Source organism: Lithobates pipiens, unplaced genomic scaffold, assembly GCF_037356315.1.
Source record: "Lithobates pipiens isolate NorthernLeopardFrog02 unplaced genomic scaffold, aLitPip1_a1.2 Scaffold_27, whole genome shotgun sequence".
NCBI classification, from domain to species: domain Eukaryota; kingdom Metazoa; phylum Chordata; class Amphibia; order Anura; family Ranidae; genus Lithobates; species Lithobates pipiens.
This window is the reverse complement of record NW_027507788.1, coordinates 225,626,693-225,650,980: the sequence shown is the minus strand read 5'-3', so window position 1 is coordinate 225,650,980 and position 24,288 is coordinate 225,626,693. Positions and strand designations below refer to the sequence as shown.

Sequence of the window (24,288 nt, the reverse complement as noted above, 5' to 3'; positions counted from 1 at the left end):
CTGGCCCCCCCTCCCCCTAAGGAGGGAGGAAATTCCTCCATCCACATAATTTGTGTGGATAGAGGAATCAATTTTTTGCATTCAGTCTACAAATCATATGTATTGGAAGAGTTTTCTTTTTTTTAATTATTGTTCTGAGGTTTATACATGTCTGTGAGAGACTAACTTACGTGGCTCGGCATTGTAAGCATATTTTATGGGTACAAGAATGTTCGGGATTGGCTTGCAGAAAAGGAGGCAACCCTAACGCCTCTGGATGTAGATTTGCGACAATTTTAATAAGCAATTCAGAAAAATGGCAACTCACATTTTGGAAGTGTATAAAAGGCACATGAAGGAAGGTCCCAGCAGGGGGAGAGGGCCATCGGTAATGGTGGAGGAAAACTCAAAGCGAGTCTTGAAGCTGTCAGGGCTGGGCTCAGCCCTTCCATCTCAGAGCTGGCCGCTTCAGCTGTCAGCTAATTGCCAGCTCCTATCAATCCACAGTTACTCAGCTGTTGATGATATCCTGCTCGTCAGTCCTGCCTATATAAGCCGTTCAGCCCAGTTGATCTCTGCCGTCTCCTTGTTCAATGTCACAAGAAACTATCTCCAAATATCCCGTTGCTTTGCTGACATCCCTTCTGGCTCCAGATCCTGCTTGCTGTTCCACTACATTGATCCCTGACTTCTGGCTTGGCCGACTATCCGTTCCGGTTACTGAACTCTGGCTATGTTTTGACTACGTTTGTTCTTTTTAGTTTTATTATTAAACAAGTGCGATTTAAAGGGATTGTAAAGATAAAAATTTTATTTTTTAAAAATAACAAACATGTTATACTTACCTCCACTGTGCAGCTTGTTTTGCACAGAGTGGCCCCGAACCTGCTCTTCTGGGGTCCCTCGGCGGCTGTCTCGGCTTCCTCCCGCAGGTACTTCTCACGTTCATGCCAGCTCCCTCACATGGTGAGAAGCATCTGCGGGCGCGCTCCCGTGATACAGCTGGCGGCTATAGCGGCTCGCTGTATCACACGGCCCCGCCCCCCCCGGCGCTCCGCGTCAGTGGATGTGATTGACAGCAGCGCGAGCCAATGGCTGCGCTGTTTTCCATCCATCCACTCCAGCCAATCAGCGGCCAGGCTGAACGGTGGAAAGGACGTCGGGGGGTGAGCGCGGGACTTTCGAGGGGTGAGGAAAGTAAAACGGGGGGGGGGCAGGGGGTGCCGGGACTGTCAGATGTTTTTACCTTTACCTTTACAACCCCTTTAACTGTACTTCTGTCTCGGCCTGATTTCATGGTTTCTCACAGAAGCGCCGTTGGTTGAAGATGCAAGGGAGAATGACGTCAGAGGTATGCGACGCGTTTCACCATTATGTGTGTGTGTGTGTGTTTTTTAAACTTTTACAACATTGTCAATTTTTGTATTACTTATTGATGTATCATCCACATGTTTTTCCTTATGCCAATCTACCATGACTCATTTATAATTGGTCCCTCCCCTCCCCGCCTATTTTCCCTGTATACACTTTATAATGATGACTATGGTCCCACAAGTCAGCGTGACAAAGGAGCGCGGCAGCCGGGTCATCAGCAGCGCGCATGCTCGTGAAACGCGTTTCATACCGGTGACGTCATCCTCGCTCGCCTCATTCGCCATCATGCGCTTCAAGCCTCGCTTTGAGTTGAGTACAAGCTGAGGATCTCAGGATAAGATCGCCTGCCGATGGCCCTCTCCCCTTTGTTGGTGACCTTCCTTTATGTGCCTGTTATACACTTCCCAAATGTGAGCTGCCATTTTTTTCTGAAGTGCTTATTAAAAAATTGTGACAAATCTACACCCAGAGGTGCCTCTCTCCTTGTCTCTTTCCATTCCCTTGGCGCTTTCACCCCCTTCCTGCCCAGGCCAATTTTTCGGATTTCAGCGCTGTCGCACTTCGCGGTCATGTAACACTGTACACATGCGACATTTTTAATCATTTTCTTCACACAAACAGAGCTTTCTTTTGGTGGCATTTAATCACTGCTGGGTTATTTGTTTTTTTACACACAAAAAAAAAGAAAAAAGACTAAAAAAATTAGAAAAATAAAAAAAGTTTCTTAGTTTCTGTCAGTAAATTTTGTAAATAAGTAATTTTGCTCCTTCACTGATGTGCGCTAAAAAGGCGGCACTGATGAGGAGGCACTATTATGCCGCACTAATAGATGGCATTGATATGCGGTACTGATAAGCACTGGTAGGCGGCAATGATGGGCACTGATAGGTGGCACTGATAGATGGCACTGATATGCGGTACTAATAAGCACTGGTAGGCGGCAAACATGGGCACTGATAGGTGGCACTGATAGATGGCACTGATATGCGGTACTGATAAGCACTGGTAGGCGGCAATCATGGGCACTGATAGGTGTCACTGATATGATGGCACTGATATGCAGTACTGATAAGCACTGGTAGGCGGCAATGATGGGCACTGATAGGTGGCACTGATAGATGGCACTGATATGCGGTACTGATAAGCACTGGTAGGCGGCAATCATGGGCACTGATAGGTGTCACTGATATGATGGCACTGATATGCGGTACTGATAAGCACTGGTAGGCGGCAATCATGGGCACTGATAGGTGTCACTGATATGATGGCACTGATATGCGGTACTGACAAGCACTGGTAGGCAGCAATTATGGGCACTGATAGGTGGCACTGATAGATGGCACTGATATGCGGTACTGATAAGCACTGGTAGGCGGCAATGATGGGCACTGATAGGTGGCACTGATAGATGGCACTGATATGCGGTACTGATAAGCACTGGTAGGCGGCAATGATGGGCACTGATAGGTGGCACTGATAGATGGCACTGATATGCGGTACTGATAAGCACTGGTAGGCGGCAATCATGGGCACTGATAGGTGTCACTGATGGACAATGATAGATGGCACTGATGCGCACTGATAGGCGGCACTGGTGGTCCTAAAAGGCACCACTGGTGGGCACTGATAGGCAGCACAGATAGGTGGCACTGATGGGCGGCAAGTGGTTAATGTGATGGCCAATCATAGGGATCCCATGGTACCCAGTCCCTTGGATCCGCTGGATACGGTATCTCTAATGATCTTCCTCCTGATGGCTATTTACACAGTGCCACTTAGAAATGACCCAGAATAAATAAAAGGTTGCCAGTCTGCCATTGATAAACGTACGGTGGTACATACCCTGTTTCCCCCGAAAATAAGACCTAGCGTGATAGTCGGTGTTGGCTGCAAAATAAGCCCTACCTCCCAAATAAGCCCCACCCTGTTTCCCCAAAAATAAGCCCTACCCTGAAAATAAGACCTACATAGACTTTAACTAGGGCTTATTTGGGGGGGTAGGGCTTATATTGCAGCCATCACCGACAATCACGCTAGGTCTTATTTTTGGGAAAACAGGGTAGGTGGTTAAGGTGATATATTGTTTTGGGCATTTAGTGAATTATTTCTGTAGTCAAAGTGTACAAAGAACACACAGAATTGCTCCCCGGTGCATACTTCACAACTTTTTGAGATGGGAATGAGGGACACCTATCAGCAAAAGTATGCAGGCATAGGACACACCCCTTGCCACGCCCCCTTAAAGCGGAATTGTACAAAAAAACAAGATTGGTTAAACCCACAAGTGTTTTTTATTACCACTACTATTCCTTTATATTGGCCTTTGGAATTTACAAATGCAGCAATTTAGAAATCAGATGAAAGGTTTAGCGCTGGGAAACACTTTTTGATAGATAAAAAAGGCATTTTATATACATCTATATAGAGCAGACCAAAATGAGGGGCAAATGAGGATGAATGAGGGACATTGCTCCAAATCAGGGACAGTCCCTCGAAATCCGGGACAGTCCCTCGAAATCCGGGACAGTCCCTCGAAATCCGGGACAGTCCCTCGAAATCCGGGACAGTCCCCCGAAATCAGGGATATGCCCAGTGCACTGTGTACTTACCCTTTCTGAAGAAGATAGTACTTTTGGTCGCTTGAATTGTCAGGAGAAGCATAAATATTCACCACTTTGAGATGGAAGGTGTTGCCGTACAGAGCTGGCATGAACACTACAATGTAGATAGTATCTCCTTCATACAGGGTGTCGGAGTCTGAGAGCCGGGTCATAAACTGGTTATCTTTATAGGCCGTCATGTAGACCGAATAACTCCCATCTGCTGTAAGGCCATTTATCACCGTGCTCCTGGAAAATAAAGACACAACAGAAGGTCACCTACCTAGGAACCCTTGTAGGTATGTGGCCATGGATCTATGTTATTATACAGAGTGTGCGCAGAACTGAGATATTTGCACTGAGGATAAAGAACGAGCAAAACCTATTAGATCTCTTCTCCAGCTCCGTGTATACTGGTGGGGGAGGGGAAGCTGATATACAAAATTAGGAATTCCAACGCACCACAAAGGGTTCAAATTAATATGTATAAGAAAATAAAAGTAATGTAAGTGATTTTGTCAGGGTGAAGGGAAATTGAGAAGCGACATCCCTTGGGAATTCTTCTACAGACTGACCATACTTTGGGCTCCACACTTCGTGAGGTCACATGATCATGCCCTGTTGAGAGCCAACAGTGGTCACTGCAATGGTGGCTGATGTTTTTTTTTGGGGGGGGAGCTGGCAAACAAATCGACCCACCACCACTAACCCCCCCCCCCCCGACCCTCCGGATCACGGGCGGCACCCCCCAGGTCGGTCAGTCACTAGTCCGTGGCCCTGCACTTACCCCATCTCATGGGCAGTGGTGCGGCCGCCCGCGCCTTCTCTCCGGGCTGCTTCCTCGCTTCCCCCTGCGTCTCTTCCCTCCTCCTCCTCCTGGCAGCCAATGTGATTGGATCTCCTTTTTTGGGAGACTATATATCAATAGTAGTCTCAACAGTAGTTCCCTGGCTCTCGGACTGGTGTATTGCTGTGAGGATAAGTAAGAAGCACTTGGACCAGTACCATATAGCGACACAGGGGCTCACACTGTGGAGGCGTTGTTACCCCTGCCCGGGGCGGGGGAGCTGGCGAGTGCGAAATTTGATTCCTGCACGGAAATTGCACCGGGGCTTACTTCTCCCAGAACCCAAGATCCACTGAGCACCAGTCACTTTATTATCGTGTGGAAGCTTTTATCACTTCTAATAATGTGCTATTATGGATGTTAGATACTGAATAACATATCACTACATAAGTTTGTTTATAGGACTTCACGTTTACATTCTCCACTTGGGCACTTTCATTTTCAGCAAATGTTTGTTATGAATATTACTCAAACTATTGTTAATAGTGTTATGTTTATATGATACGGTGAAGCTTGATTTTAGAGTATTTGTATTAGGCACCAATCACTTTACATACCTGAATATATATATTTTTTTATTTTTTTTTCTTCCTCCCAGACCTGCGGCATGAGATTTTTGTATATACCGTATATACTCGAGTATAAGCCGAGATTTTCAGCCTCTTTTTTGAGGCTGAAAGTGCCCCCTCGGCTTATACTCGAGTCGCCGCTGTCTGACTGCTCGATCAGCGTATCGAGCAGACAGACGGCGGACATTAAAATTCAAAAGCCGCGCCTCCTTCTCCGCCTCCGCCTGTGATAGGCGGAACACTGAATTTCCCAGCAGTCAGTGTTCCGCCTATCACGGACATCCGTTCATTCTCATACTACGGACGAGTATGAGCGGATGTCCGTGATAGGCGGAACACAGGCTGCTGGGAAATTGAGTGTTCCGCCTATCACAGGCGGAGGACGGAGGCGCAGCTTTTGAATCGTAGAATGGCCGCCGAGAAGAGCGGCGATCCATCGGCACGACACGGGACGGAGGAGGCACGGGACGGAGGAGGCACGGGACAGAGGAGGCACGGGACAGAGGCACGGGACACAGGTAGGCTGGACACACACACAAGGCTGCAAGGACACACACACACACACACACACACACACACACACACACACACACACAGGGATGGATGGATGGATGGATACACACACACACACACACACACAGGGATGGATGGATGGATGGATGAATACACACACACACACACACACACAGGGATGGATGGATGAATACACACACACACACACACACACAGGGATGGATGGATACACACACAGGGATGGATGGACGGACACACAGGGATGGACAGCCATGTCTCACCCTCGGCTTATACACGAGTCAATAAGTTTTCCAGTTTTTTGGGGGTAAATTGGGGGCCTCGGCTTATATTCGGGTCGGCCTATACTCGAGTATATACGGTACTTTAAAAGTGAATTTTAATTTATACCATTCGAATCTGAATTTATTCTATTTGAAATTCAATTCTATTGTTTTTTCTATTCTATTCTATTCTATTCTATTCTATTTCCAATTCAATTATTTCCTAGTGTCTTCAATTCCAATTAAAATTTGGGAAATGGTTTTATTCTTTTATTCTTATTTTATTCTATTCTGTTCTATTGTTTTTTTCTATTCTATTATTTTATTTTATTTTCTATTCTTTTCTATTCAAAATCGAATTTTAATTTATACCATTCAAATCTGAATTTATTCCATTTGAAATTAAATTCTATTGTTTTTTCTATTCTATTTTATTCTATTCTATTTCCAATTCAATTATTTCCTAGTGTCTTCAATTCCAATTAAAATTTGGGAAATGATTTTATTCTTTTATTCTTATTTTATTCTATTCTGTTCTATTGTTTTTTTCTATTCTATTATTTTATTTTATTTTCTATTATTTTCTATTCAAAATCATTTGAAATTCAATTCTATTGTTTTTTCTATTCTGTTTTATTCTATTCTATTTCCAATTCAATTATTTCCTAGTGTCTTCAATTCCAATTAAAATTTGGGAAATGGTTTTATTCTTATTTTATTCTATTCTGTTCTATTGTTTTTTTCTATTCTATTATTTTATTTTATTTTCTATTCTTTTCTATTCAAAATCGAATTTTAATTTATACCATTCAAATCTGAATTTATTCCATTTGAAATTAAATTCTATTGTTTTTTCTATTCTATTTTATTCTATTCTATTTCCAATTCAATTATTTCCTAGTGTCTTCAATTCCAATTAAAATTTGGGAAATGATTTTATTCTTTTATTCTTATTTTATTCTATTCTGTTCTATTGTTTTTTTCTATTCTATTATTTTATTTTATTTTCTATTATTTTCTATTCAAAATCATTTGAAATTCAATTCTATTGTTTTTTCTATTCTGTTTTATTCTATTCTATTTCCAATTCAATTATTTCCTAGTGTCTTCAATTCCAATTAAAATTTGGGAAATGGTTTTATTCTTATTTTATTCTATTCTGTTCTATTGTTTTTTTCTATTCTATTATTTTATTTTATTTTCTATTCTTTTCTATTCAAAATCTAATTTTAATTTTTTACCATTCGAATCTGAATTTATTCTATTTGAAATTAAATTCTATTGTTTTTTCTATTCTATTTTATTCTATTCTATTTCCAATTCAATTATTTCCTAGTGTCTTCAATGCCAATTAAAATTTGGGAAATGGTTTTATTCTTTTATTCTTATTTTATTCTATTCTGTTCTATTGTTTTTTTCTATTCTATTATTTTATTTTATTTTCTATTCTTTTCTATTCAAAATCATTTAAAATTCAATTCTATTGTTTTTTATATTCTATTCTATTCTATTTCCAATTTAATTATTTCCTAGTGTCTTCAATTCCAATTAAAATTTGGGAAATGGTTTTATTCTTTTATTCTTATTTTATTCTATTCTGTTCTATTGCTTTTTTCTATTCTATTATTTTATTTTATTTTCTATTCTTTTCTATTCAAAATCGAATTTTAATTTATACCATTCAAATCTGAATTTATTCCATTTGAAATTAAATTCTATTGTTTTTTCTATTCTATTTTATTCTATTCTATTTCCAATTCAATTATTTCCTAGTGTCTTCAATGCCAATTAAAATTTGGGAAATGGTTTTATTCTTTTATTCTTATTTTATTCTATTCTGTTCTATTGTTTTTTTCTATTCTATTATTTTATTTTATTTTCTATTCTTTTCTATTCAAAATCATTTAAAATTCAATTCTATTGTTTTTTCTATTCTATTCTATTCTATTTCCAATTCAATTATTTCCTAGTGTCTTCAATGCCAATTCAAATTTGGGAAATGGTTTTATTCTTTTATTCTTATTTTATTCTATTCTGTTCTATTGTTTTTTTCTATTCTATTATTTTATTTTATTTTCTATTCTTTTCTATTCAAAATCGAATTTTAATTTATACCATTCGAATCTGAATTTATTCTATTTGAAATTCAATTCTATTGTTTTTTCTATTCTATTCTATTTCTATTCTATTATTTTCTAGTGTCTTCTATTCTATTCCAATTAAAATTTGGGAAATGGTTTTATCCTTTTATTCTTATTTTATTCTATTCTATTCTATTGTTTATTTTTTCTATTCTATTTTATTTTATTTTCTATTCTTTTCTATTCAAAACCGAATTTGAATTTATACCATTTGAATCTGAATTTATTCTATTTGAAATTCAAAGTTTGAAAGATGGTTATATTCTTTCTATTTTATTCTATTCTTTTCTATTCTATTGTATTCCTTCATTTCCTATTCTATTTTATTCTGTTTTATTTTCAGTTCTATTTTGTTCTGTTTTACTTTATTCTTTTCTATTCTTTTATTTTATATTCTATTCCTTTATTTTATTTTCTATTATTTTCTACTCAATTATATTCTTTCCAATCTATTTTTTTTTTTCTATTCTATTTGGAAATTTGATTTGATTTTATTTTCTATTCTTTTCTATTCAAAACCGAGTTTGAATTTATACCATTTGAATCTGAATTTATTCTATTTGAAATTCAAAGTTTGAAAAGATGGTTGTATTCTTTCTATTTTATTCTATTCTTTTCTATTCTATTGTATTCCTTCATTTCCTATTCTATTTTATTCTGTTCTATTTTTCAGTTCTATTTTGTTCTGTTTTACTTTATTCTTTTCTATTCTTTTATTTTCTATTCTATTCCTTTATTTTATTTTCTATTATTTTCTACTCAATTATATTCTTTCCAATCTATTTTTTTTTTCTATTCTATTTGGAAATTTGATTTGATTTTATTTTCTATTCTTTTCTATTCAAAACCGAATTTGAATTTATACCATTTGAATCTGAATTTATTCTATTTGAAATTCAAAGTTTGAAAAGACGGTTGTATTCTTTCTATTTTATTCTATTCTTTTCTATTCTATTGTATTCCTTCATTTCCTATTCTATTTTATTCTATTCTTTTCTATTCTATTGTATTCCTTCATTTCCTATTCTATTTTATTCTGTTCTATTTTCAGTTCTATTTTGTTCTGTTTTCCTTTATTCTTTTCTATTCTTTTATTTTCTATTCTATTCCTTTATTTTATTTTCTATTATTTTTTACTCATTTATATTCTTTCCAATCTATTTTTTTTTTTCTATTCTATTTGGAAATTTGATTTGATTTTATTTTCTATTCTTTTCTATTCAAAACCGAATTTGAATTTATACCATTTGAATCTGAATTTATTCTATTTGAAATTCAAAGTTTGAAAAGATGGTTGTATTCTTTCTATTTTATTCTATTCTATTGTATTCCTTAATTTCCTATTCTATTTTATTCTGTTCTATTTTTCAGTTCTATTTTGTTCTGTTTTACTTTATTCTTTTCTATTCTTTTATTTTATATTCTATTCCTTTATTTTATTTTCTATTATTTTTTACTCAATTATATTCTTTCCAATCTATTTTTTTTTTCTATTCTATTTGGAAATTTGATTTTGATTTTATTTTCTATTCTTTTCTATTCAAAACCGAATTTGAATTTATACCATTTGAATCTGAATTTATTCTATTTGAAATTCAAAGTTTGAAAAGATGGTTGTATTCTTTCTATTTTATTCTATTCTTTTCTATTCTATTGTATTCCTTCATTTCCTATTCTATTTTATTCTGTTCTATTTTTCAGTTCTATTTTGTTCTGTTTTACTTTATTCTTTTCTATTCTTTTATTTTCTATTCTATTCCTTTATTTTATTTTCTATTATTTTCTACTCAATTATATTCTTTCCAATCTATTTTTTTTTTCTATTCTATTTGGAAATTTGATTTGAGTTTATTTTCTATTCTTTTCTATTCAAAACCGAATTTGAATTTATACCATTTGAATCTGAATTTATTCTATTTGAAATTCAAAGTTTGAAAAGACGGTTGTATTCTTTCTATTTTATTCTATTCTTTTCTATTCTATTGTATTCCTTCATTTCCTATTCTATTTTATTCTATTCTTTTCTATTCTATTGTATTCCTTCATTTCCTATTCTATTTTATTCTGTTCTATTTTCAGTTCTATTTTGTTCTGTTTTCCTTTATTCTTTTCTATTCTTTTATTTTCTATTCTATTCCTTTATTTTATTTTCTATTATTTTTTACTCATTTATATTCTTTCCAATCTATTTTTTTTTTTCTATTCTATTTGGAAATTTGATTTGATTTTATTTTCTATTCTTTTCTATTCAAAACCGAATTTGAATTTATACCATTTGAATCTGAATTTATTCTATTTGAAATTCAAAGTTTGAAAAGATGGTTGTATTCTTTCTATTTTATTCTATTCTATTGTATTCCTTAATTTCCTATTCTATTTTATTCTGTTCTATTTTTCAGTTCTATTTTGTTCTGTTTTACTTTATTCTTTTCTATTCTTTTATTTTATATTCTATTCCTTTATTTTATTTTCTATTATTTTTTACTCAATTATATTCTTTCCAATCTATTTTTTTTTTTTCTATTCTATTTGGAAATTTGATTTGATTTTATTTTCTATTCTTTTCTATTCAAAACCGAATTTGAATTTATACCATTTGAATCTGAATTTATTCTATTTGAAATTCAAAGTTTGAAAAGATGGTTGTATTCTTTCTATTTTATTCTATTCTTTTCTATTCTATTGTATTCCTTCATTTCCTATTCTATTTTATTCTGTTCTATTTTTCAGTTCTATTTTGTTCTGTTTTACTTTATTCTTTTCTATTCTTTTATTTTCTATTCTATTCCTTTATTTTATTTTCTATTATTTTCTACTCAATTATATTCTTTCCAATCTATTTTTTTTTTCTATTCTATTTGGAAATTTGATTTGATTTTATTTTCTATTCTTTTCTATTCAAAACCGAATTTGAATTTATACCATTTGAATCTGAATTTATTCTATTTGAAATTCAAAGTTTGAAAAGACGGTTGTATTCTTTCTATTTTATTCTATTCTTTTCTATTCTATTGTATTCCTTCATTTCCTATTCTATTTTATTCTATTCTTTTCTATTCTATTGTATTCCTTCATTTCCTATTCTATTTTATTCTGTTCTATTTTCAGTTCTATTTTGTTCTGTTTTCCTTTATTCTTTTCTATTCTTTTATTTTCTATTCTATTCCTTTATTTTATTTTCTATTATTTTTTACTCATTTATATTCTTTCCAATCTATTTTTTTTTTTCTATTCTATTTGGAAATTTGATTTGATTTTATTTTCTATTCTTTTCTATTCAAAACCGAATTTGAATTTATACCATTTGAATCTGAATTTATTCTATTTGAAATTCAAAGTTTGAAAAGATGGTTGTATTCTTTCTATTTTATTCTATTCTATTGTATTCCTTAATTTCCTATTCTATTTTATTCTGTTCTATTTTTCAGTTCTATTTTGTTCTGTTTTACTTTATTCTTTTCTATTCTTTTATTTTCTATTCTATTCCTTTATTTTATTTTCTATTATTTTTTTACTCATTTAGATTTTTTCCAATCAATTTTTTTTTCTATTCTATTTGGAAATTTTATTTTATTTTATTTTCTATTCTTTTCTATTCAAAACCGAATTTGAATTTATCCCATTTGAATCTGAATTTATTCTATTTGAAATTCAAAGTTTGAAAGATGGTTATATTCTTTCTATTTTATTCTATTCTTTTCTATTCTATTGTATTCCTTCATTTCCTATTCTATTTTATTCTGTTCTATTTTGTTCTGTTTTACTTTATTCTTTTCTATTCTTTTATTTTCTATTCTATTCCTTTATTTTATTTTCTATTATTTTCTACTCAATTATATTCTTTCCAATCTATTTTTTTTTTTCTATTCTATTTGAAAATTTTAATTCAAATTATATTTGAAAACTATAATTTAAAAAAAAATTTTAATTAGATTTTCGTCCAAAATGTAGTTTCGTTATTCCGGATTTTCTTTTGTAATTTGGAAATTCGATACGTCCAAATTTCTGAATGATGAAAAACTTATTTGAATTTTAATTTGGAATGAAGCGAATCGCACTTATCTATCAACCATCTTATTATACTTTTTAATGTTGTGTATAATAAAATTTATTTTTTTATTATTCTTTATTCCTTTAAAGTCCTAGCAGTTTTTCTTATGAGGGATTTATTTATATTTCGGTGTCTTATAATAGAGAATGTGCTACCAGCAAAACCCTTGAAACAAGCTGAGGCTTCTATGTTGCCTTTTCTTCCCAGTCTATGTAACATACAACATATTATCAAAAGTATTGGGACACCTGCCTTTACATGCACATGAACTTTAATGGCATCCCAGTCTGAAAGCCCCGTACACATGATCCAACTGTTGGCAGGGAATTGTGTGATGACAGACTGTTGGCTTAAAAATCCGACCGTCAGTACGCTCCTTCGCACAATTGTTGTCCAACTTTCGGCCAGCAAATGTTGGATGGCAGGCTAGTAAATTTTCGTGGGGGACAACGGTCTGTTGACAGATTTTCGTATAATCATCTGTACACAAGTCCGTCGCACAAAAGTCCAAAGTACAAACACGCATGCTCGAAAATCAATGCTCACCAAACACGACATTAGCAGAAGGTGCCCAAAGGGTGGCGCTCAAGAGCTGAAATTCCACGTAGTACGTCACTACGTTCGTGTTTGTTGGCCGACAACTGTGTTCCGTTAGTATGCAAGACAAGATCCTGCCACACGCCCTGCGGGCAAAAGTCTTACGCTCTGTTGGCTAACAATCCGATCGTGTGTACAAGGCTTTAGTCTGTATTGTTCAATATTAAGTTGGCCCACCTTTTGCAGCTATAACAGCTTCAACTCTTCTGGGAAGGCCGTCCGCAAGGTTTAGGAGATGTGTCTATGGGAAGGTTTGACCATTCTTCCAAAAGCACATTTGTTAGGTCAGGCACTGATGTTGGACGAGAAGGCCTGGCTCACAGTCTACGCTCTAATTCATCCCAAAGGTGTTCTATCGGGTTGAGGTCAGGACTCTGTGCAGGCCAGTCAAGTTCCTCCACCCCAAACTCGCTCATCCATGTCTTTGTGGACCTTGCTTTGTGCACTGGTCCAAATCATTTGGTGGAGGGGGGATTATGGTGTCGGGGGGGGGGGGGGGGGATTATGGTGTTGGGGTTGTTTTTCAGGGGTTGGGTTTGGCCCCTTAGTTCCAGTGAAGGGAACTCTTAAGGCGTCAGCATACCAAGACATTTTGGACAATTTCATGCTCCCAACTTTGAGGGAACAGTTTGGGGACGGCCCCTTCCTGTTCCAACATGACTGCGCACCAGTGCACAAAGCAAGGTCCATAAAGATATGAATGAGCAAACTTGGGGTGGCGGAACTTGACTGGCCTCAACCCGACAGAACACCTTTGGGATGAATTAGAGCGGAGACTGCGAGTCAGGCCTTCTCGTCCAACATCAGTGCCTGACCTCGCAAATGCTCTTCTGGAAGAATGGTCAAACATTCCCATAGACACCCTCCTAAACCTTGTGGACGGTCTTCCCAGAAGAGGTGAAGCTGTTATAGCTGCAAAGGGCCAACTCAATATTGAACCCTCCGGACTAAGACCGGGATACCATTAAATTCCATGTGCGTGTAAAGGCAGGTGTCCCAATACTTTTGGTAACATAGTGTATATAATAGACATGTGCACCGTCAATAAATTTGTTTCCTTCTGTTCCGTTTCGTATTAGAATTAATTCGTAATTCGTGTGCGAAATTTCGTACGAAATACGAATTTTCATTGGTTTCGTCAACTTTTCGTAACAATTGGCGAATGTTCGTTATGATGAATTTATCATTATGAGGGGCTCCCACCATCCCTGTGCTGTGCTGACTGGGATTCCGTTAAATTCCATGTGCGTGTAAAGGCAGGCGTCCCAATACTTCTGGTAATATGGTGTATCATATCCGATAGTCAGCATGGATTCCTAAAAGACTATAAGAATTACCAAATTATTGGGTGTAGCACCGCATCAAGACTGACAGCCATATACAGCGGGTAAGAGCAGGAAACATTCATGGCCGCGTCATTTGTTATTCGGATGGGATCCGTCTGGGCAAATATATACAGCTGATTTGTGTATGTGACGTGGGTTTCATTTACCTGTAGAGAGAAGAAACAGACGGGGTCAGAAAACGTACCGCCATACAATAATTAGTACATAGCAGTGGCGCCGCTAGGGGGTGGCTTTTGGGGCTACCGCCCCGAATCTGGGGTCCATAGCCTCGAGTCTCTGTAGGGGTCCCCAAGGGGAGGGGAGGCTCTCTGGGGACCCTAATGTAAGGGGGGTGCTCTCTGGTGACCCTGAAGTAAGTGGGGGGATCTCTGGGGACCCTAATGTAAGGGGGGTGCTCTCTGGTGACCCTGAAGTGGGGGGGGGGCTCTCTGGGGATATATACACACACATGTATATTACTGTATATACATGTGTATGTCCGCCCAAGCGTATGACTTTTCCTTACTTCACTGCTATGGGCTCTAGCCCCAGATCTTTTGTAGACCTACCAACGCCCCTGGTACATAGCAAACAATTACTATTGTCAGCCTATTCTCTCGCAGGTCAAAAAAGAAGTCTCCAGCTCTGTTAAAGGCGAAAACAACCAGATATACCGAAATGCAAAAACTAAGACCCCATGGACACCACCCACCATCCTTGGACAGACCGTCCTCCCAAGCACCAAAGCCAAAAGTCTCGGAGTCATCTTCGACTCAGAGAAGTCGATGGAAGCACAAATAGGATCTGTAGTCAGCGGATCCCACCCTCTTCTCCGCCTTCTACGTAGACTCATCCCCTTCATTCCAGAAGAGGAGAAAGCTGTAGTAGTTGGAACAATCATCAATTCGCGACTCTACTACACAAATTCCTTCTACATAGGACTACCTAAATTCCAGATTGCAGGCCTACAGGTCGTCCAAAACACGGCAGCAAGACTAGTCACGGCAAAAAAAACCCTGGGAATCCATCTCCCCCTCCCTGAGGACACTACATTGGCTAACGGTAAAGGATCAGATCACTTTCAAGACCCTCTACCTCACCCATAAATGCACACAAGGAAACGCTCCTCAAAACCTATGTGAGAAAATAAAACACTACACTCCCGATCCGCATAGCAAACAATTACTATTAATGTCAGCCTATTCTCTCGCAGGTCAAAAAAGAAGTCTCCAGCTCTGTTAAAGCCAAAAACAACCAGATATACCGAAATACAAAAACTAAGACGCCATGGACACCACCCACCATCCTTGGACAGACCGTCCTCCTAAGCACCAAAGCCAAAAGTCTTGGAGTCAACTTCGACTCAGAAAAGTCTATGGATGCACCCTCTTCTCCACCTTCTACGTAGACTCATCCCCTTCATTCCAGAAGAGGAGAAAGCAGTAGTAGTTGGAACAATCATCAATTCGCGACTCAACTACGCAAATTCCCTCTACATAGGACTACCTAAATACCAGATTGCAGGCCTACAGGTCGTCCAAAACACGGCAGCAAGACTAGTCATTGGAAAAAAAACCCTGGGAATCCATCTCCCCCTCCCTGAGGACCCTACATTGGCTAACGGTAAAGGATCAGATCGCTTTCAATACCCTCTGCCTCACCCACAAATGTACACAAGGAAACGCTCCTCAAAACCTATGTGAGAAAATAAAACACTACACTCCCAATCCGCATAGCAAACAATTACTATTGTCCGCCTATTCTCTCGCAGGTCAAAAAAGAAGTCTCCAGCTCTGTTAAAGCAAAAAACAACCAGATATACTGAAATACAAAAACTAAGACGCCATGGACACCACCCACCATCCTTGGACAGACCGTCCTCCCAAGCACCAAAGCCAAAAGTCTCGGAGTCATCTTCGACTCAGAGAAGTCTATGGATGCACAAATATGATCAGTAGTCAGAGGATCCCACCCTCTTCTCCGCCTTCTACGTAGACTCATCCCCTTCATTCCAGAAGAGGAGAAAGCATTAGTAGTTGGAACAATCATCAATTCACGACTCGACTACGCAAATTCCCTCTACATAGGACTACCTAAATTCCATATTGCAGGCCTACAGGTCGTCCAAAACACGGCAGCAAGACTAGTCATTGGAAAAAAACCTGGGAATCCATCTCCCCCTCCCCGAGGACACTACATTGGCTAAGGGTAAAGGATCGGATCGCTTTCAAGACCCTCTGCCTCACCCATAAATGCACACAAGGAAACGCTCCTCAAAACCTATGTGAGAAAATAAAACACTACACTCCTAATCCGCATAGCAAACAATTACTATTAATGTCAGCCTATTCTCTCGCAGGTCAAAAAAGAAGTCTCCAGCTCTGTTAAAGCCAAAAACAACCAGATATACCAAAATACAAAAACTAAGACGCCATGGACACCTCCCACCATCCTTGGACAGACCGTCCTCCCAAGCACCAAAGCCAAAAGTCTCGGAGTCATCTTTGACTCAGAGAAGTCTATGGATGCACAAATAGGATCAGTAGTCAGAGGATCCCACCCTCTTCTCCGCCTTCTACGTAGACTCATCCCCTTCATTCCAGAAGAGGAGAAAGCATTAGTAGTTGGAACAATCATCAATTCGCGACTCGACTACACAAATTCCTTATACATAGGACTACCTAAATACCAGATTGCAGGCCTACAGGTCGTCCAAAACACGGCAGCAAGACTAGTCATTGGAAAAAAACACCTGGGAATCCATCTCCCCCTCCCTAAGGACACTACATTGGCTAAGGGTAAAGGATCGGATCACTTTCAAGACCCTCTGCTTCACCCATAAATGCACACAAGGAAACGCTCCTCAAAATCTATGTGAGAAAATAAAACACTACTCTCCCGATCCGCATAGCAAACAATTACTATTGTCCGCCTATTCTCTCGCAGGTCAAAAAAGAAGTCTCCAGCTCTGTTAAAGCCGAAAACAACCAGATATACCGAAATACAAAAACGAAGACGCCATGGACACCACCCACCATCCTTGGACAGACCGTCCACCAAAGCCAAAAGTCTTGGAGTCAACTTCGACTCAGAAAAGTCTATGGATGCACCCTCTTCTCCGCCTTCTACGTAGACTCATCCCCTTCATTCCAGAAGAGGAGAAAGCTGTAGTAGTTGGAACAATCATCAATTCGCGACTCGACTACACAAATTCCTTCTACATAGGACTACCTAAATTCCATATTGCAGGCCTACAGGTCGTCCAAAACACGGCAGCAAGACTAGTCACTGGAAAAACACCTGGGAATCCATCTCCCCATCCCTAAGGACACTACATTGGCTAACGGAAAAGGATCGGATCGCTTTCAAGACCCTCTGCCTCACCCATAAATGCACACAAGGAAACGCTCCTCAAAACCTATGTGAGAAAATAAAACACTACACTCCCGATCCGCATAGCAAACAATTACTATTAATGTCAGCCTATTCTCTCGCAGGTCAAAAAAGAAGTCTCCAGCTCTGTTAAAGCGAAAAACAACCAGATATACCGAAATACAAAAACTAAGACGCCATGGACACCACCCACCATCCTTGGACAGACCATCTCCCCAAGCACCAAAGCCAAAAGTCTCGGAGTCATCTTCGACTCAGAGAAGTCTATGGATGCACAAATAGGATCAGTAGTCAGCGGATCCCACCCTCTTCTCCGCCTTCTACGTAGACTCATCCCCTTCATTCCAGAAGAAGAGAAAGCAGTAGTAGTTGGAACAATCATCAATTCGTGACTCGACTACACAAATTCCTTCTACATAGGACTCCCTAAATATCATATTGCATGCCTACAAGTCGTCCAAAACACGGCAGCAAGACTAGTCACTGGAAAAAAACCCTGGGAATCCATCTCCCCATCCCTGAGGACACCACATTGGCCAACGGTAAAGGATCGGATCGCTTTCAAGACCCTCTGCCTCACCCATAAATGCACACAAGGAAACGCCCCTCAAAACCTATGTGAGAAAATAAAACACTACACTCCCGATCCGCATAGCAAACAATTACTATTAATGTCAGCAGGGCCAGATTAAGAGTATCATGGGCCTGGTGCTGAGGATTTTGATGGGCCTTTTTATGGAAATAAACAAAATGAAAAATTCACACTGTATGCGCAAGAGAACCCATGTGAATGAGCCCTTAATTTTTTTTAATTATTTATTACATTTTTGAATTATTTTCTTCATTTATTATTATTTGTTGGAGTTTTTTATTATATTTTTTACATTTTTTTTTCACAATACTTTTTTGAGAGAATGGAGCAGTGTCAGGTGTCAGTACTGCACACAGGGGGGCCCAGAGCAGGGGGAATCTAATGGACAGTCTTGGGTGATCAGTACGGGGGGGGGGCACAATTACAAGCACCGATCTCCCTCTAGAGGAGGTGGAGTGGCTTTCAGCTGCTTATGGAGAGTCATAGAGGGAGTGGTGATGGTGTCGTGGTGATGGTGGTTGTGATTGCCCGCCGCACCGATCACCCCCGACTTTCAGATTCCCCCTGCTGCAGGAGGTACAAGGAGCATCTCAGGCAGTGCGGTATCTAAATGGTCAGTCCGTCCCTGCTGGGCCTATATTAAGGTAGGGGCCTGGAGCTGCAGCTCCAATAGCCCCTATGTTAATCTGGCCTATTCTCTCGCAGGTCAAAAAAGAAGTCTCCAGCTCTGTTAAAGCCAAAAACAACCAGATATACCGAAATGCAAAAACTAAGACCCCATGAACACCACCCACCATCCTTGGACAGACCGTCATCCCAAGCACCAAAGCCAAAAGTCTCAGAGTCATCTTCGACTCAGAGATGTCTATGCCCTTGTACACACGGTCGGAGAATCTGTCGGAGTGAGTCTTATCGGACCGTGTCGTCAGATAATCCGACTGTGTGTGGTACGCATCGGACTGATTCCGTCCGAATCTCCGTCCGACCCAATTTTCCAACATGTTGGAAATATTTCCCGACCAACTGGGCCGGACGGACCTAATCCGATCATGTGTAGAGCATTTTCATCGGACCAAGTGCCACGCATGCTCAGATCAAATTCCTACATCAAAGCTATTGGCTACTAGCCTGAACGTAGTCCCATCGTAACGAAATTACGTCATCACGTTCTGAAAGACAACTTGGCCCGACCGTGTGTATGCAACAGTTTCGAACAAGATCCGACGGACTAAATCCAACGGATTTGGTTGGCAAAATCTCCGACCGTGTTGTGTACGTGGGCTATGGATGCACAAATATGATCAGTAGTCAGTGGATCCCACCCTCTTCTCCACCTTCTACGTAGACTCATCCCCTTCATTCCAGAAGAGGAGAAAGCATTAGTAGTTGGAACAATCATCAATTCATGACTCGACTACACAAATTCCCTCTACATAGGACTACCTAAATTCCAGATTGCAGGCCTACAGGTCATCCAAAACACGGCAGCAAGACTAGTCACTGGAAAAAAAACCTGGGAATCCATCTCCCCATCCCTAAGGACCCTACATTGGCTAACGGTAAAGGATCGGATTCCTTTCAAGACCCTCTGCCTCACCCATAAATGCACACAAGGAAACGCTCCTCAAAACCTATGTGAGAAAATAAAACACTACACACCCAATGGCAGCCTCCGATCAACAAACCAAGACCGCCTCCTCATCCCCAAGTCCCGCTACAAATCTAAGGGAGAACGAAGATAACGCAGTCCAAGGACCACGGCTATGGAACCCTCTACCCACGAACATCCACATGGAAGAAAACCATCGGGTCTTCAGAAAAAAACTAAGACCCACCTCTTCTAAGAAGCAGGACAACACAGGACGGACCAAGTGCCTTGAGGCGATTCAGTACACATTTGCAGCGCTATACAAATCATTCATTCAATAGCCCGTCAAGAAGTAAAAAAGCAACTTTTGCTGAAATATTCAGCTTCATTCCAGAGGTTTCCTCAGCAGTACTTTTTACCAATAGATGTCCTCAGTCTGGTGGTCAGCATTAGACATGTGCGCCGTCAATAAATTTGTTTCGTTCTGTTCCGTTTCGATTCGTAATAAAATTAATTCGCACTTCGTATTTCGTGTCCGAAATTCCGTTCTGTTTCGTACGAAATACGAATTGTCGTTAACGTGTACAAATGTTCTTTACGATGAATTTAAAGGCAAAAACATTGCTCATTATGCTTATTATGACTTGCAAAAGACTTCTGTGATAGAAGTCAATGTAAGTTGCCTGAAGACATCAGTGAAGGAGCATGTTGATAGAAGGAAAGAGCAGAGATGAGCCTCATCAGTCCTCTGCTTCTCCTTTCACTGTACAGTCACAGGCTGGGGGTGGGTCCAGCATGACCCCGACAAAAAATGTGTTGAGTAATGCTGACTAGACATGTGCGATTCGTTTCGTACGAATCTCAAATTCGTACGAATTTCTCAAAATTCGTACGTTCGGGAGGATCCGAAATACGAATTGCCGTGCGTCTGAATTCTGTACGGAATAAACTTTTGTTTAAGAATTCTGGATCTCAGTCATTATGCTTATTATGACTTGCAAAAGACTTCTGTAATAGAAGTCAATGTAAGTTGCCTGAAGACATCAGTGAAGGACTTTCCTCCTCTCTGGGCTGCCAAGAAAAGATCAAAGTGATACAATGTTTCTTCTTCAATGGGCTGAACTCCCTGTGTAGAAGTTCTCAGTTTAACCATTTAAAGACGAAATCTTTTCTGACACTTGTTGCTTACAAGTAAAAATCCTGTATTTTCTGCTAGAAAATCACTCAGAAGCCCCTTATTATGAGGGGATCCCACCATCCCTGTGCTATGCTGACTTCCTCCTGGGGCTGCTTACGGTGCAGGTGTCAGTGCTGTATATCACGGTGCTGGTGTCAGTGCTTTATGTCACGCTGCTGATGTCAGTGCTCTCTATCACGGTGCTGGTTTCAGATCACTCTATCACAGTGCAGGTGTCAGTGCTCTATATCACGGTGCTGGTGCTGGTGATCATCTCCTGCACCCTCTTCTTTGCCTACCCTCACCTTCCCTCGCCTCCATTATCTCAAGATTCCTGAATTTTCAGAATTTTACATATAAAAAAAGAATGCTTGTAGTTGTCGATCCCAGATTCACCTCATACATGTGTTATGTCATTGGCCATGTGGTGGGACTATGTGTCCACAGCTAGTAATTATTTTGTGGCTGCAAATATGATCTGTAGGTTTGTAAAGTTCACCATCCCTGTGCTGTGCTGACTTCCTCCTGGGGCTGCTTATTATGAGGGGCTCCCACCATCCCTGTGCTATGCTGACTTCCTCCTGGGGCTGCTTACGGTGCAGGTGTCAGTGCTGTATATCACGGTGCTGGTGTCAGTGCTGTATATCACGGTGCTGGTGTCAGTGCTTTATGTCACGCTGCTGATGTCAGTGCTCTCTATCACAGTGCTGGTGTAAGTGCTCTCTATCATGGTGCAGGTGTCAGTGCTGTATATCACGGTGCTGGTGTCAGATGACTCTATCACGGTGCAGGTGTCAGTGCTGTATATCACGGTGCAGGTGTCATTGCTGTATGTCACGCTGCTAATGCCAGTGCTCTCTAAAGGTCGACCGAAAAAAAAAGGGCTAACCGCTATTTTATTCCCTAGGGTCTCTGCTAAAAAATATATATTTATAATTTTTGGGGCTTCTGAGTGATTTTCTAGCAGAAAATACTGGATTTTTACTTGTAAGCAACAAGTGTCAGAAAAGATTTAGTCTTTAAATGGTTAAACTGAGAACTTCTACACAGGGAGTTCAGCCCATTGAAGAAGAAACATTGTATTCACTTTGTTCTTTTCTTGGCAGCCCAGAGAGGAGGAAAGTCCTTCACTGATGTCTTCAGGCAACTTACATTGACTTCTATTACAGAAGTCTTTTGCAAGTCATAATAAGCATAATGACTGAGATCCGGAATTCGTAAACAAAAGTTTATTCCGTACAGAATTCGGACGCACGGCAATTCGTATTTCGGATCCTCCCGAATGTACGAATTTTAAGAAATTCGTACGAATTTGAGATTCGTACGAAACGAATCGCACATGTCTAGTCAGCATTACTCAACGCATTTTTTGTCGGGGTCATGCTGGACCCACCCCCAGCCTGTGACTGTACAGTGAAAGGAGAAGCAGAGGACTGATGAGGCTCATCTCTGCTCTTTCCTTCTATCAACAAGCTCCTTGTGCCTGCCTCTCCTTCCTTCTTTGTGTCTGGATGCAATAAGAAAATGCTGTGTGGCTGGCTGTGCAGCCACGGGGAACCCTGACATCTGCAACTCTTATGGGCGGAATTTCCGATGGAAACAGTCTGATGGGAGCTTTTCCTTCGGATTTTCTTACCGTGTGTATGCTCGCCTGTCTTTTTCTGTCTGCATTTACGAAGGTCTTTAGATTGAGAGCAGGACTGTTTTTAAGGCAGGGCAAAAGGGGCAGCTGCCTTGGGCCCTGTCATTGTTGTGGGGCCCAAAGCAGCTGCCTCATACTTGCCAACTTTCCTGGTTTAAATTCCCTCACCCCTTGAGGTTTTAGTCCTGTGCTGAGTCCCAGTATCTCAGTGTGAAGTGATGCTACTAATGCTGCCCAGCTCTGCCCTATTTTTGACTCTCCTGCAGACCCCGCATTTACATGTACATTACCGCCATTCATATGTAAATAGGGGCGGCCAGCTGCATTGATATATATATCATGCCCCCCTGAGGTCATATCCACAGTAATCTCTAGCAACCAATCAACAAGCAGAAATCATGTGCTCTAACCTCTAGCAACCAGTCAGTGAGCGGTAATGTGTGCTGCAATCTCTAGCAACCAGTCAGTGAGCGGTAACGATACACTGTAACCTCTGGCAACCAATTTGTAATAGCTGTCTGATCTGATTCAGAAAAAGTGATTTTGAGTCTAGCTGCTATTTATTGTATGTCTCAGAGGTGGAGAGCAAAACTGCATGGGGGGGGGGGGGCGCCCAAGAAAAGTTTTGCCCAGGGTCCAATCAATATTAAAGACGGCCCTGATTGAGAGCCTGTTCTTGATTTTTCCTGACGGAAAACCTTTCAATCGACACTCAAAATTCCGACGCGCGCTCGGAAACAATTCGACGCATGCTCGGGGAAGCATTAAACGTTCCTTTTATAGTGCTGTCGAAACGCGTTGTACGTCGCGGTGTTATTGACCGTCGGAATTTGGGGTGACTGTGTGTAGGCAAGACAGTTTGAGCGAAATCCCGTCGGAAAACCATCGGAGCTTTTTCCAACAAGAATTCCGATCGTGTGTACGCAGCATTATGTGGGGTTGTGCTACACATACTTTATTGTATCCATTATTACTTCTCTTGTATAACAGTCATATGGTGTCAGGAGGACCTACCACAGCTTCGGTGTTACAGTCAGAGGATATCAATGGACGACGAATGGTCATCTCCGATGTTCCATCCACAATCTCCCTTTCTGTGTAACACTCGGTGTTGGTGCTGTTCAGCCTCATATCGGACGTATCATATCCATGTACTTCCAACCAACATTTTGACACTTGTATATTGAACGTTTCTCCGGTACAAGTAATATTTGGAGATGGAAGGCTTCCTGGAAAAAAAGAGTAAATTCATTCAGCATTTCTGAGATGAGAAGGTGACGGTGACATCATGCTTCATGTACATTATCCACTTAAGCCCCGGGACCATTTGGCTGGCCAAAGACCAGAGCACTTTTTGCGATTCGGCACTGCGTCGCTTTAACTGACAATTGCGCGGTCGTGCGATGTGACTCCCAAACAAAACTGACGTCCTTTTTTTCTTCACAAATAGAGCTTTCTTTTGGTGGTATTTGATCACCTCTGCGGTTTTTATTTTTTGCGCTATAAACAAAAAAAGAGCGGCAATTTTGAAAAAAATGCTTTATTTTTTACTTTTTGCTATAATAAATATCCCCAAAAATATCTAAAAACATTTTTTTTCCTCAGTTTAGGCCGATACG

General features: G+C 39.5%; 1 protein-coding gene across 1 annotated transcript in view; it reads right to left on the bottom strand.

Moving 5' to 3' along the window:
• Nucleotides 1–24,288, bottom strand: part of LOC143933026 (uncharacterized) — a 156,553-nt gene that overhangs the window by 76,437 nt on the left and 55,828 nt on the right. Inside the window, exons 12-14 of the mRNA XM_077455944.1 lie at nucleotides 23,684–23,898; nucleotides 14,290–14,444; nucleotides 3,963–4,202 (exon numbers count right to left, since the gene is read on the bottom strand). Coding sequence (XP_077312070.1) covers nucleotides 3,963–4,202; nucleotides 14,290–14,444; nucleotides 23,684–23,898 — 610 coding nt within the window. The remainder of the gene's footprint in view (nucleotides 1–3,962; nucleotides 4,203–14,289; nucleotides 14,445–23,683; nucleotides 23,899–24,288) is intronic.